Source organism: Leptopilina heterotoma, unplaced genomic scaffold, assembly GCF_015476425.1.
Source record: "Leptopilina heterotoma isolate Lh14 unplaced genomic scaffold, ASM1547642v1 Lhet_381, whole genome shotgun sequence".
NCBI lineage: Eukaryota > Metazoa > Arthropoda > Insecta > Hymenoptera > Figitidae > Leptopilina > Leptopilina heterotoma.
In genome coordinates this window covers 242,553-258,205 of record NW_025111056.1, presented here as the reverse complement: position 1 = coordinate 258,205, position 15,653 = coordinate 242,553, and the positions used below count along the sequence as shown (strand labels likewise).

The window sequence follows — 15,653 nt, the reverse complement described above, 5'->3', positions numbered from 1 at the left end:
AAAATAAAATTAATTACTGACTGCGCTACCGACGCAGTTTCAACACTGAAAAAATTACATTCTGATGTTAAGAAAATCTTCTTAAATATGCGCCAAGAATATTCCCTACTTAAATTAAGTGGGAAATATTCTTGTCGAATATTTAAGAAGTTTTTCTTAAAATTAGAATGTATAATTTTTCTAGTGAAACAGCTTCCACAAAAACCTTGTTTTCATAGAGTATTACTTTGTAGTTGTTAAAAATTTTACTTTCACTAATTAATTAATAAACTTATTTAAATACAATAAATAATCTACTAATTAGTTTTAAATTAATTGATTGTACTTAATTAATTAGTGTATTAATTAATTACATTTGGGGCCATTGAAGTATTACGTAAGCATATTTTTCAGGTTTTTAGACCCCCCCCTCCCCCTTGTAAGATTTTTTACATGCATTAGCGCCATTTTTTCTAATGGAAGTAAGCTCAACCTGAACCTACACTGCTACAAATAACGTCATAAAATAGAAGTTTAAATTCAAAATTGTAGAAAAACGAGACGGTAAACTATAATTTTTTTTCTATATTTTGGTTCAAAATGTAATCATGTATTATATATTAGTTTTCGAAAAAAATTTATTAACAATTTATGTTTATATTTATGAAAATGTACTCCTCCCCCACTTATTTTTAAAAAATATGTCTTTTTGAATTTTTCAACTTTTTGTGACTTATATTAAAAAAAATTGGACAAGTGCGAGTTGTACTCGCACTGCAATGGCGGGTTCCGCACACAAATATTAAAACAATACTTGCAACATTGATCGGTAATTGGTAGAATTAAAATAAACAATTATAAAAATATATTAAAATCATTTGATAAAAAAAATAACTAAAAAAATTAAAGTATTATATATATCTAATATTGTAAACAATAATAAGCAGAGGAACAAAATTTTCAAAATTTATTATAGTTCCTCTGCTTATTATTATTTACAATATTAGATATACAATACTTTAATTTCTTTTAGTTATTTTTTTTATCAAATGATTTTAATATATTTTTATAATTGTTTATTTTAATTCTACCAATTACCGATCAATGTTGCAAGTATTGTTTTAATATTTGTGTGCGGAACCCGCCATTGCAGTGCGAGTACAACTCGCACTTGTCCAATTTTTTTTTATTTTTAGTTAAGAAATTAAAGTCAGAAAACAATCTCTCATTTATTCTCTTAAAATTTCACTCTCTTCCTACTTCCTTAAAATATTTAATGCCACGTGTTTAAACTAAAAAAAATTGAAAAAATTTTTTTTTTTGAAAAAAAAAATTTAAAAAAAAATTTTTTTTGATTTTTTTTCAAAAAGTTTCTTAAATAAATTTTTTGTTGTCAGAATGTAATAATAAACTAGGGCACCAATTTTCAGCTCATTAGGTCAAATAATGTAAAAGTTAGGAAAAAAAAAATTTTTTTAAAAAATTTTTTAGATTTTCCTTGACAACGCTATGGCCATCATTACATATCAAGTTCTCTATATTTTTCCTGTAATATTCGAGTAAAAATACACCAGCATGCAAAATTTCAGCTCTCCATGTCGAACAGTTTAGAAGTTAAGGGGGGGGGGGGGGGGTCCAATGGTCACTTTTTATGCATTTTTGACCAAAAATCTTGTTATTTCCTTGACAACGCTATGCCCATCACGTCCAATCACATTCGCTATATTTTTCCTGTAATCTACGAGTGAAAATACATATCTGTACCAAATTTGAGCTCTTTAGGTCAAATAGTTTAGCCGCTAGGGGGGGGGGACACGATTTGGCTACGGACAACAGAGTCTCACCAATAGGGTTCCGCCGTTACACCGTAGGTGTACGGAACCCTAAAAATAGGATATTTCGATTATTGCTGACCTTTTTTCCCAAAAAAGTACTACTTTTCGACACTTATTTCTGTGAAATATGACATTTTTTTTAATTTTTTGTGACTTTCTTTTTAATAATATACGATAATTTTTCATGATCTTTTCTTACCAAAAAATGGAACCTTTCAACATTTATTTTGATGAAATATAATTTTTTCTTTTTGTTTAATTTTTGTGATTAGTCACACAAATTTTTAATTGTTCTAAAAATCTGTCCAACGTTATTGAAATTCTTAATGAGTGTTTTACATTTAATTGTTCGTAATGCTTTATATACATGTGGAAAATGGGCCCCCTCCTTCGCCCCCTTTTGTGAGGTACAGCCAAAGAAATCATTGCTTTTAAATGAAATACAAAAGAAAAAATTTTTGTCTATTGTATAAAAATTAAAAGCAACTCATTTACCTCCCCAAAAAATGAATGTCAAATGTGTAAAGCTACCAAAAAAACCAAAAGTGTTTGATGATAATGAATCAATCATTTAAATTAAATGTCTTATAGCCGGAAAAACTTCCGGTTTGGGGATATCTTTATCCGATAATAAGCCTTCCAAATATAATCCTATATTCAGAATATTTCTTCCCGCATTGATGTCACGCTCCCACATTATTTTGCAACCTTTACACAATGCGTATCGATGTTTTGTTTTTGATACTAAGCAATCGTCATTACAGGTAGAACATTTTTTGGTTGTGTAGGCTTCGTTAACAATAATTACCTTTAGACTTTCTGTTCCGTATTCTTTGCTTCTGTTGATTAGTCTACGTTTTATTTCATTTAATTTTGTCGCATGATGTCCTTTAATAAATGACCTAATATCGGTTTGTCCCAGTACCACTAAACATGGTGCTGATTTCGTGTCACCAATTATAAAATTTATTAATTTTTCAAATTCTGATTCTCTTCTAATAATTTTATTCCAATTTAAATGATTGAATACTCTTTTCTCCAAGACAGGTTGATAAATTCTAAATATTGCAATTCGGTATTTTGCAATATTCAAATAATTTAAAGGGTTTTTTAAATTAATGTCTTTGAAATTACTATTTTCACGAATAACATGCTTTTTCCTTTTAATAATTGTTTTTGTTTTTTTTTAACAATTAACCTTCTTTGCGGAATTCCCATTCTAAATCTCATACTGCGATTATGCACATAAATTGCTTGATCTTGATGTTTATTATTAGAAGGTTTTGGATTACCAACTCTCACAACACCTCCAAAAACAGCCTTCTTTCCTGGATCTAAACCAACGAAACGTGAATATTTTGTTTTATCATTAGTGCATTTTCCTTTATTGTCAACTTTCAATAGATTCTTGTAAAACCCAACCGATGCTTTCACTCCGTCAGTCATGATAAACTGTGCGATATTTTTTTTATTTAAATTTTCAATTTTGATAGACAGCCTATTAAATAAAAATTTTAATTGTTCATTTCTTTTTTCTTTATTATACGATTCATTATTTTCTTCATGGTTCCTTTTCTTTGTCGAATTAAAAATCTCTCATTCTTTTCTTTGTTCTTCTGTTCGGTTTCTTTTTTTACCTCTTTCCATATTTTGAATATAGGGCAAAACATCCTCTTTCAATACTGTAAAACTATACGTTTGGTGTTGCACACCTAATCTCTTTATAGGAAAAAGCGTAAAACTTTTTTCTCCATTCATTATAAAATATTTTTGTAATCTTAAAAAGAATGGAAAAAATTTTTTACAAGAATTATCTTTCTCTATATTTTTGAATAATAAATTTTCTTCGTTTAGTTTTTGGAAAATAGTGTCATTACATTTCCCTATCATAGCCGCATTCAAAAATGCCTCCATTTCTTCTTTTGATCTGCGTGGCTTTTTTTTTCTTCTTAATGTACTTGTCATGTTCGTTTCTTTTTTTTCTTCTTTTTCATTTTTCCTCTTTTTCTTTGTTTCTCTCATTTTCTTCATAAAACAGTCTGAAATATTTTGTTTTTCATTTAAACTCTTTCTATTTTTCCTCCTTTTCTTTCCATGATTATTTTTCTTTAATGCGTTGTCTCTTTTTTTTCTTTCGGCTGCTACTCTTTTCTTCCTTCGTTGTCTTTTCTTCCTTGAGTTGTGTCTCCTTCTATTTTTCCCACTTGCATTTTTCTTTTCTGTTTCCAACGTTTTTATTTCAATCTTTTTTAAATCGTCATTGATTTCAATTTTTTCCTTACACTCTTCAGACGGCTTTAGGTAAAAAAACTTTTTCAACATATTAATTAGTTGACTTTTCATCAAAGTTTTTAATGATTCCTCGTAATTTTCAGCCGCCTGCTTAACTAAGTTCTTCTTTAAAAAAGTATCATACAGAGGTATTTCACTTTCTTCTATTCGTGCTCGATATGAATCGAAAGCATCGTATAATTTTTTGTTTCTTTCTATCAAAGACAAAGTTGTTTTTGCATTTCTGTCCCTTATTGTGAAGCACTCAAATATGGTTGAAATTCTTAGCTTATTGTCAACCCATTGTTGTAGAAAATCTGAATCCGGCATCGTAAATAAATATTCGCAAAAATAGCTTGCTCTAATTGCGATTCTAGAAACAATTTTTACATCGCTTCTGATTTTTTCTAAAACAACAGGGTTCTTTACAATTGTGTTTAAAGAACATCTTTTTTACAAAAATGTCTTCTTCACAATTAAGAATTTTTTTTTCTTTAAATTGTTTTCTAGTGCCTGCTGATACGCCACCGTCAATGGTTTTTGTAATTTTTTTCGATCTGACATTTTTTTTAATAAAGAAACAAAAGAGGAATTAATAAGGAAAAAGTGGATTGTTCGAAAAAATCCTACAATGAGGACCACGAACAAAAGAGGAATTAAGAAGGAAACGGATTGTTCGAAAAAATCCTACAATGAGGACCACGAACAAAAGAGGAATTAATAAGGAAACGGATGTCGAATGAAGAGTCAAACTCTTCTGAGGGTCACACCACTCTTCGACATGTTGACTCGACAAACAAGAGTCACACTCTTGTGAGGGTCATACCACTCATCGAGATTTAGTCGTTGCTGCGTCGTGGTCGTCGGAGAAGAGCACAAGAACGAGTCTTGCAGGGTCAAACCTCTGAAGCTCCGTGAAGTCGAATGTGTCGTGGCCGTGCGGAGACCCTATCTTTATACACGCGCGAGAATCATGAGTGTTCCGTGATTGGTTGTTTAGGAGGCGGTGGGGGCATCGAGAACTGAGACTCCGTGAGACATGGTGGGGATACTGATATACTCTCGGACCGTTTTTCTCTCGCGACCAGTATAGATGACGATTGCGCAAGCGCGCCTTTATTAATCGATCGCCCAACACTTTATCTTGAAACCTCTCGACGCGAATCTATTTGTGATTTTTTTTTTCGCGTATATATATTTTAGCATACAAACGTTACAATAGAAGAAAATATATGCGGAATCGAATTTCCAATAAGGAAGTGAATTCAAAAATTTTTTTTATGACCATCGATTTTTCAACCATCAGAGGCTAACGGACCGGGCGCCCTGCTGTGCTAGGTACGCTCCGAATCTCCAACTCAGGCCCCTGGCCGCATTGTGGGGGAAGACTACTTCCCCTCACGGAAGCGATGCTCATGGAGATCACACAGAAACACGTCACAACTGAAGCCTGCTAATCAATAACGCCTTTCTTCCCCTTCCTAGCGCGAAAGATCTTCAGACCAACGTACGATCGATGAGTCAGCAATATCCCGAAAATTTAGACATTTTAGTGTGCTAATTAAAAATGGAAAATTTATCAATCCCCACTTTGGCGGTTGAAAATAAAGAAAGAATAAAAAAACCAAGTCAAAAAAAACGCCGAGCTGAACAACGACGAAAAGCAATTGCTCTGCAGTTGAATAATCCAGAAGTCGATATAGTTATTCCTGTGGGGAAAAGAAAGAGAAACAAGGAAAAGCAAACTTTCAAAAATTTAATTCCTTTTTTAGAATCAGACATTTCGATTTCAGAATTTGAAAAGTGTTCAACAATGTGTAGTGCAGTGGGTGCAGAACCGTCTACTTCCGAAGTGGAAATGAGTTTAGATGATGTGATGTCATTAATTGAAGATGAGAAGAAATCAAATGCACCAACTGAAATGGATGAAGATTTTCTTGAACTTGATACCTCACCACTGAAAATGACACCGCTAAAGCAGACACCACCAGTGACCAGAAGCTCAATTACTACAAAAAAATCCAAACAGGACAGCATTCGAGACGTCCGAAAGGTGCTTTTTTAGTGTTTTTTTCACATTTTCTGAATTTTATTTTTCAATCGTTTTTTCGTTTTCTATTTCAATTTTTAAAGCGTTTTCATTTTTGTACCTTTTTATTTATAAACACCATGTCACATAAGTGATGCGTTTCAAAGAACATTTCAAAGACTTTAGATTATTAAGTAATGAATCAAAAATCTGAAAAAGTGATAATATATTTTTTACTTTTATTTTTTCAAGCGTTATATATCTTTTTCGTTTTTCACTTATATTTTTCGAGCATTTTTTAGTTTATTCACTTTTTTATATTTATAATTTTATACTTTCAAATTTTTGATGAAAATTATTTTAATAAATGTGATTTACCTTATCATTGATAAATGTTACAGTGCTGTGTTCTAAACAACAATACAAAGACTTTGGATTATTTAGTAATGTATTAAAGATCTCAAAAAAGTAATAATACGTATGTATGTATATATATATATACAATATTTGAGACTGAATTAATACTATTAAAATGTTATATTTATTTTATAAGAAACATTATTGTTCAACGAAATTACTATTCAATAGTTAAGAAAAATGGTATTCTTAATATAAAACATATTTATAATTTCATATTTTTAATTTTTTGTTGGGAATTATGTTTGCGAGGTTGCTCACGTATACCTACACATGACTATAACAGTATGAAATTGTTCCTCATAACCTGGTCGAAGCTGGCTACGATTAGGTGTTGTATTGAAAAATTTTAATAAACTTTAATTTAATTTTGTTTGTTTAAAAGTCAACAGTGATAATTTTTTCTCTTCATTCAACTTACCCTATAATATTAATTAACTTATTCTTATATAAAAATGAAACAACTCTTATATATGGAATTTTCTAAAATGAATGTAATTTCAATTTTTCTTTTTCATTCGAGTGCCTCTCGATAGGATTATCTCGTATTCTTTTTTTATTATCTTCTCATTTTCAATTTTTTGGTATCAAAAAATTCCCCTACCATGCGGCCTTGTACCTGACTTCGGGGTTCGGAGCGAACGTAGCACAGCGGGGCGCCCGGTCCCTTAATCCCTCATTAAGCCATCCTTCCTTAATGACATTCATTTAAAAATATAAATTTCTTAAATATAAACATTTTTCAATTTTTCTTATTGAATTCAGATTCCTTATTTTATTACGAATCCATACATATGTAGTTTGCCTTAAAAATGTTAGTATTTAAAAAGTTTAAAATTTATTATTAACTGACTGATTGTAATTCTTAAGTTTTTTCAGAATTCAAATGAAGTTAAATGTAGATTATACAGACAGAGAAAATGTATATTTGCTTAAAAGTCAAATTTACTATGAATTTATTTGAGTGTCAGTTCATAATAAATTAAAATTTTTTTTAAATATTAAAATTTTTAAGGCAAACAACATATGTATGGATTCGTAATAAAATAAGGGATCTGAATTTAATAAAAAAAACTTTAAAATGTTTATATTTAAGAAATTTATATTTTTTAAAGACTGTCATTAAGGAAGGATGACTTAATGAGTGATTAAGGGACCAGGCGCCCCGCTGTGCTACGTTCGCTCCGAACCCCGAACCTTCCCCCACCATGCGGCCTTGTACCTGACTTCGGGGTTCGGAGCGAACGTAGCACAGCGGGGCGCCTGGTCCCTTAATCCCTCATTAAGTCATCCTTTCTTAATGACAGTCTTTAAAAAATATAAATTTCTCAAATATAAACATTTTAAAGTTTTTTTTATTAAATTCAGATCCCTTATTTTATTACGAATTCATACATATGTTGTTTGCCTTAAAAATGTTAATATTTAAAAAATTTTTTAATTTATTATGAACCGACACTCAAATAAATTCATAGTAAATTTGACTTTCAAGCAAATATATATTATCTCTGGCTAAATAATCTACTTTTTACTTCAGTTGAATTCTGAAAAAACTTAAGAATTACAATCAGTCAGTTAATAATAAATTTTAAACTTTTTAAATACTAATATTTTTAAGGCAAACTACATATGTATGGATTCGTAATAAAATAAGGAATCTGAATACAATAAAAAAAATTGAAAAATGTATATATTTAAGAAATTTATATTTTTCAATGAATGTCATTAAGGATGGATGGCTTAATGAGGGATTAAGGGACCGGGCGCCCCGCTGTGCTACGTTCGCTCCGAACCCCGAAGTCAGGTACAAGGCCGCATGGTGGGGGAAGGCCCCTTCCCCTCACGGGAGCGAATTGATAATCGCCCGAACTCAGGCCCCTGGGCGCATGGTGGGAGAATGCCACTTCCCCTCACGGGAGCGAATCGATGACTGCCCATACGCACAGCCAAGAGGAGGCCCGTTTAAACGATAAATCACGATAAATACGTTTGCCCGAACAACCATTATAAAAGAAGCAAAGGAAGGATACTGCGATTCGTCCAGGACTAAGAGAAAGCAAAATAAGCAAGAGGAGAAAATCAGGTTCGGCTTAGAGAAAAAAATTCCATCATTAGACACGTAACAGTTTCATTTACTTTTATTGCGTAGGTATGCGAGATTTCGCTTCCCCTCTAAAAAGCAGCAAGCGGTAAAAATTGAATTGAGCCGCAGCTTGGAACTAGAACAGTCTCCATGCATTCTGCTCTTAAGAATCCGCTCGTTTGCTATAAATGCAAAGTTGACGCCGGCCCTGCGAGGAACCAAATGCATTCTCTCCCGGGGCTACTCTTATGCATCTCCTGAGTACATATTACGATCGCTTAAGTCTCGACTCGACTATCGAGTGATCCATCGCTAGAATTCTACGAAGATACCACCCATCCCTGCAGATATATTCTCAACTAATGAGAGTCTGAACCTTCGTGCTTATTACAAATAAAGCGCCGTAAAGCGCACGCGTCAAGTAACCTAATGAATAACAGTCTTTTAAATTCGCAATAATTTCAAGAAACCAGCCGCAGTTTACGACCGCACTCACATCGTCTTTTATTAGGGAAATATTCTAATCTTGCCGCACTAGTGAACTGGGCAATTCTGTCAAAGTAGACCAGGAGATTTTTGTCATTTTCCTTGAATGTAGCCAGGTGAATACCAAGTGCATTCCTCGGCGCTTGTCTATCCGCGAGATGTCGTGTGTGTGTGTGTGTGTGTGTGTGTGTGTGTGTTGGGAGAAAAGGAGAGGAATTCAAAACAGAAGAGAGATGAAGCAAGAGGGAGAGGGAAGACAAGTCCAGCAGAGCGAGAGAAAGAGATAAAACTAGGTAGGTAGACATTCGGGCCCTGCGGGGGGCTCATAATTGCCGACCCTGAAGATCAGTCGGCCCCATGGGGCCCACCTCTGTTTGTTTTATTCCCTAGTTATACAAACGCGAGATCTACGACCGATATATGATAATCGTCTCCCTGCTCCCACCTTCTTCATCCAAGCTTCATCCTCTCTACTCTATATGCTCGCTCGGCTGTGCCACGACCAGCCACGACCACCTCTACGAAACGCGGATATTCAGCCGATGAGCACGCTCATCTCATTTTCTCTCACTCATTTTTTTCAACGTACTTTGAAAAAAATTTTAATAACTAAAAGACCAATAGATAATTTGCTAAATGAATTAATATTATTTTCACGAATTTGTCATGTGTTAAATCGGCTTATTATTTAGCTCTTGTTAGAGAAGACTGGCCAGTCCGAATATAGAAGCTTTCGGCACGTCTCATCAGTTATGGATCGCATTTATTCAAATTCCGGACTTGGCACGCATGATTAATTTTCTACCATTATTCTTATATAGCTACCAAGGGCTGGAGATGTGGTCACAAGTTTTTTTATACCTGTGTAAAATAATACAAGTTGGAAGAGGACTGGTGTCTTATCGAGGAGAATAACGGTGTGCCAATCTTGCTCTCGGGATCTAATTAAAATACTTCTGGGAATTGAAAATGTCCAAGTTGGTTTACATCTATTGAGCGAGTGATTCTCGAGGTCGTTAATAAAGCATATGTATAATAAAGTGTTTCAGGTAAAAATCAAGATATCTCTCAATGAGTCTTATCTCGTTTCCGTTACATTTTCTTGTTTTCTGGTTTCATCTGAAGCGCATAAATCAGAAGAAAAATTGATCGTGAGGGGAGAAAATGTTTATAATCTGTTTCGAAAATTGAGAAATTTTGAAATCTCTGTTTTGAAAATAAAGAGCTCTTAGCGAATGTGGTGTTTTACTGAGCCGAAGAGAAGTAGAACTTGCTTGATAAGAACTTCATTAATACTTTTCATTAGATATGCATTCTCCATGAGGCGACACAGTGATAAAGAGTCACCATTTGTCAAAGAGATAACTTTGAAAGCAACAGGTTGCTCCAAATGCCTTCGTTTTAGAACTTTAACAGGTACCTATATCTAAATGAGCAAGAATAATTATTTACCAAGATAAAAACTTGACAGTTACTAATTCAGGCGAATTCTATTTTTTCCTGCGACATCTATTCTTTATGGAAATTAATTAACTGCACTATACATTTACTGCTTTCGAAGATTGCCCAATAAATAAAATTCAAAACAGAACAGGACTTACCTCATTGTCCATTTTCATATACTCGACGTCGTCTTCGTCTACTTCAAAATACAGCTCCGTGGATGTTATTGACATGACACCTGGTGCTACGATTCCGGGCGCAATGAGCTTCGCCTTTGCTGTAATATTCACAGGACCTGAAAATATTTTTGAAAAATATTCTAATACTTGGATATTTTTTTTCAATTTCTTTAAACAGTGTATACAATTAATGTTCTGAGCGGACAATGCTTTTTCAGTAAAAGATTTAATACATTTTACACACACACACACATTTAGAATTGATGCTACACACTTTTTTGATAAATCATTCTAAATACTTTGTAATATTCTATACTTTTTAGACATTTCAAACATTGAAATTGAACACTCTTAAAATGTGAAGAATTGTATATGATATTTTTAAAAAAGTATTGATTTAAATGTTTATATTCCCTTATAACGGAAGAATTCTTGTTTCTCAGTTACTAACTTTAGAGTTTAGAGAAAACATTTCAGAAAGCAATGAAGGCACCAGACTTTTAAAGAAATACTTTTTTAAAAATAATTGTAACGTTTTTATTTTTTAATATAAAATAAAGAATACCTTGCGTCTAATGTGACATTTGAGTAACTACATAAAAAAATAATACAGGAAGAAAAAAAGAGATAATCTACTTTTTTGTACACTTTCCAAGTGTATAATAAAACAATATATATATATATTAGTAAAGTTTGATCATTCCTACCAGTGAGATCATTATCCAAGTCCCTGTCGTCGACTAAAAGTTCATTATCGTCCAAAAGATCTGGCGATTGTAGTTGTTGTTGATAGGCACGCGAAGCAGCTAGGTGAGCATGAAACTCTTCGCGTGCTTGGAGAATAGCGTCTTCCGGTGCTCCATGTTCCAAGGCAGCTTTGAGTGTTGCTTCGGGATGACTAGAGCCCAGAGGATTGTGCACGAAACGTCTCCGCCGACGAGTATCGTCTTCCCAGGTATCCAATTTCCAATACTCTGTCAACCTAAATTTCACATTCGTTATAGGATTAGTTCAAGCTGAATGGCATTTGTCACATTAATCAACTTCAAATTCCTATCTTCCGAAAAATTTTCATAAATTCCAGAATTCAGAGAGATTTTTCAAAAAATACAAAAATATCTTCATTTTCTTTATTAAAAAATAATTAAGTATATTAGTAATATTGCCCAGGGGGTTTAAAATTTATATTTAAACTTTAAAGAGAAAAAAAATATGCATTATATTTTATACAAAAAATTTATTATACATCTTATAATATTTATCTTTAATAAAGTAATAAAAAATTAGTGAATAGTCGTTTATATTAATTTACAATGGTAATAATTTCTATCAATTTTTTGTAATATTTCGAAGAGTCTGTTAATAAAAGAATAATAATGTGCTGTTTGTATTCAGAAACAAAGGCATTTTGTCTTACATATTATATTATTCACAAATTTACTATAATATTATAATTTTATGTTATGAATGAATGAATGTTTTATTATGTGCTTTTTTAATTTAAGGTTTTAATTGTTTCATAGATTTTTTAAAAAAGTTTTTTATTCGAAATTGTAATTCGTCAAACTTTGCAGATTTTCATCTATTATTTTTCTTATTAATTAGTTTGGAAAATAAATTAATTAAAAAAAACACCCAAATGTTTGGTGTTACTACTAAATGAAATACTTTTATACTTCTACATGAAATAATGAAACTTTTACTAATTTGAATTAGTGGAGGACTTTTTATTATTAATTCGAATTTAGAGCGCGTCTAAAATTGAAAAATACTTTAAAACTTACTTGGCAGCCATTGGATCCATGTAACCCCAAGCACCATGTTTATTTGTAAGAATATTACGAACTTTTTCTAAAATTCGACTAGCCATTACATTATCTCGTCTTCGCGAAGCCGTTATCAAATGGTCACACTTTCTCTCCTCTTCCCGTCGATCCAATAAGGTTTGTGCACAATGAGACTAAACAATAATAAACGATATTCTTACTGAGATAGTGCTAGAAAATAATGACTTTCTAATAAATATGTCATTAGTATAAAATATTAAAAATAGAACATCAAATGTAGTTGTTTATTTGTCGCCTTTTATTAAAATAAGCGACAAGTGTCTTTTATTTGAGAATGAAATGTTATTAATGAAAATAATTTGGTTTTGAAATTATCATTAATAAAATAAAGTTTATTTCACCTCAAATTCAGCATGCCTTAAAACATCTTCAGCTCGCATTCTATTTAGGATGAATTCCGCTTCATTGGAAACTCTTACTATATGCTCTTTCATTGCACATGACAGCAGTCTGCAAATGGCAATATTATGTTGTTATTTTTCTTGATAAATTTCATTACAATTGTTTAGCTTATGTAGAAGACTAGATGAAAACTCATCATTCGTGAAAGTAAATGAAAAGCAATCTTATTCACAGAAACCGATAAAGAAAAAAAAATCATCTACATATAAATTTAAAGTTAATTAAATTTTTCATTTACCTTCCTTCATTTATAAGTTCAATGAATGCAAGTCCAGCATTTTTCTGTAAAGAATTTTGCCATTCCTGGGAGCATAACAACATCACAAGCTCTACAACTGAATTACTATTTTTAAATGTCGTTAACCCTGAAAAGAAAAAAGTCGGTTAAAATGTATAATCGTTCTTCTATATACCTATATTTTATTTTATTAGTAGATAATAGTTATTCTACAGTTGACTGCACTTTATAGAATTTTTTGACCACAAAATGTAAGACATTACTAAAGCAGAATTTACAATAATAAATTTAATTTGTAGAATTGTTATTTCGAAAGTAGTTCTCCTATGTATTGATAATGATTTTTACAATTAAAGATGACTTTAATAATAATTTAGTTGACTGCATTTAGCAAATAGATGTGCATTCAGAACAAATGTACTGAAACTCAACGTATAGCATGAAATCCACTGAATTCAAAATCCAATAAATTAAAATGCACACAACCCGCATACTAACTATACAGATATATATTAGAAACATTAACATCGTGCGTGTGCACAGTTTTAATGCAAGTATATAATTTAATTATTGATATTAAACCAATTTTAATAATAAATAATGCACCTTTAGAAACTTGAAAGAAGTTTTTCCTAAATTTTAAATGCCAAAGTATAGTTAAAAAGAAGTACGTTCTTCTTAGTAATAATAATACTATTTTTATATAGTTACAAATTTGTAGTAAAATTAAATAGTTACAGATAAAGTGGAGAACTGACATAAATCAAATTAAATTTTATTAGTATTCAAGAAACAAAATCAGATTTTGTAATCTTGTTTACCTTCAAGTACACTGAGAAAACGATTTATTTGATTCAAACATATTTTGTTTAACTATCCCAGTAAAAAAAAACTAATTCAAATGAATTGAAACGAATTAACATTTTTGGTAGGCTCCAATTCGTATTTGTCACAAAGCGGGATTCACTCAAGCTCTTTGTATATTCAATTGAATTTAATTCAATATGTACCAATTTGTCCAAACGAATTCGCATTCGAAAGAAATGGCCAAGGAATGCATTGAATTCGTGCTAACGAATTGAAAAAAATTAAAGGCTCAAAACTTGTCCAGTGAATTGGTACGGATAGAAGGTTCGGAAGTTCAATACAGTTTCACGAATTCAGGAAAATTGCATCATGGCTCCAATTCGTATTTGTCACAAAGCGGGATTCACGAAAGCTCTTTGTGAATTCTTTTTAATTCATTTCAATTAGTTTTCGTTTACTGGGTAGTCAAACAAATTTAAGTTTAATTCAAAGATTTTTTTTTTTTTTTTTCTTGGTTCATTTAAAGAAATAATATATTTAATTCAAACATAAGTTGTGGTTGTTTTTAAATTACTTATAATATGTAATCAACTTTTAAGTTTGAATCAAACATAAAATTTATAAACATATTTTTTGTTTAAATCAAGACAGAAAATATGTTTGAATGAAATATAATTATTCAAACAAATAATATTTTTGAATCAAAGCAGTAGATATTTTCTATATATTGGGATTAAGCTTACAAACTAATTACAATTAAACAAAATCACTTAAAATTATTTTTCTATTTAAATTAAGTATAATGTTTTCTCAGAGTAGTTTAAATGATTTAAAAAAAATAAAATTTCATTAATAAAAATTATAAATACGAGAACGAGTTTTCGTAACTTATTCAGATTTAGAGAATACAATAATTTTAATTAAATTGATAAAAATGTTAAACTTATATTTTTAACAAAAAAAAAGAAGAAAAAGAATGTTCACGTATATTTTTCATAATAATTATTTACGTTGAATGAAAACAAGATCTATTTTGAAAAATAAAAAAAATTTGACAGTGGTGGGATTCGAACCCACGCCCTTTCGGACTGGTGCCTAAAACCAGCGCCTTAGACCGCTCGGCCACACTGCCTCAAAGTCCATTGCAACAAAATGGTGGGGGCTACATTGATAGACTGGGGGAGAAAGCTTCACTGAGAAAACTGGAGTATTGGACTAAACATCTGGAGGGACAAATCGTTGATATTTGAGAGTTAGCTATTGGATAACAATCTAAATGTTCAAATACACCATTGACAGATATTCGTGCCATTTCTCTTGGAGGGAAAATGAGTTTATAACAGAGGGACAAATTAACCATCTTGAGAAATCCCTTCCTTATCCGGCGCGAAATGAATAAATATGGCAACCTAACCCCTAAATTAAATACATAAAATGTCAGAAAAATAATTTCGCGCGCATCAGATCGTACACATTTTCTGCGCAACTTTTAACCCTCAGATATAATGGGAGAGAATATACAAGTAGATTTCCATTATCAATTCAAAATTTATTTTAGAAGGACTATTTAACTCTCTTCATAAGCAAAGGAAGCATACACTTTTTGAACCTCTAAATTTGACTCTCCAGTTTTCTCA

At 31.3% G+C, this 15,653-nt stretch overlaps 2 protein-coding genes and 1 non-coding gene across 8 annotated transcripts in view; 1 reads left to right on the top strand and 2 right to left on the bottom strand.

Annotated features, from left to right (window-relative positions):
- The window catches only part of LOC122505964 (neurobeachin), a 170,280-nt gene that overhangs the window by 80,986 nt on the left and 73,641 nt on the right, over nucleotides 1-15,653 (bottom strand). For all 6 annotated transcript variants that reach the window (XM_043617873.1, XM_043617878.1, XM_043617879.1 and 3 more), the window contains 5 exons: nucleotides 13,210-13,336; nucleotides 12,911-13,019; nucleotides 12,507-12,682; nucleotides 11,430-11,704; nucleotides 10,702-10,838 (listed from right to left, as the gene is read on the bottom strand). In XM_043617873.1, coding sequence (XP_043473808.1) covers nucleotides 10,702-10,838; nucleotides 11,430-11,704; nucleotides 12,507-12,682; nucleotides 12,911-13,019; nucleotides 13,210-13,336 — 824 coding nt within the window. The remainder of the gene's footprint in view (nucleotides 1-10,701; nucleotides 10,839-11,429; nucleotides 11,705-12,506; nucleotides 12,683-12,910; nucleotides 13,020-13,209; nucleotides 13,337-15,653) is intronic.
- On the top strand, nucleotides 5,653-6,584 carry LOC122505969. Its single transcript, XM_043617886.1, has 2 exons — nucleotides 5,653-6,138; nucleotides 6,516-6,584. Exons 1-2 carry the CDS (start codon nucleotides 5,653-5,655, stop codon nucleotides 6,567-6,569), a joined length of 540 nt encoding a protein of 179 aa, XP_043473821.1. The 3' UTR covers nucleotides 6,570-6,584.
- Nucleotides 15,069-15,148, bottom strand: Trnal-uag. The gene has a single exon. It is a non-coding gene; the product is annotated as a tRNA-Leu (tRNA).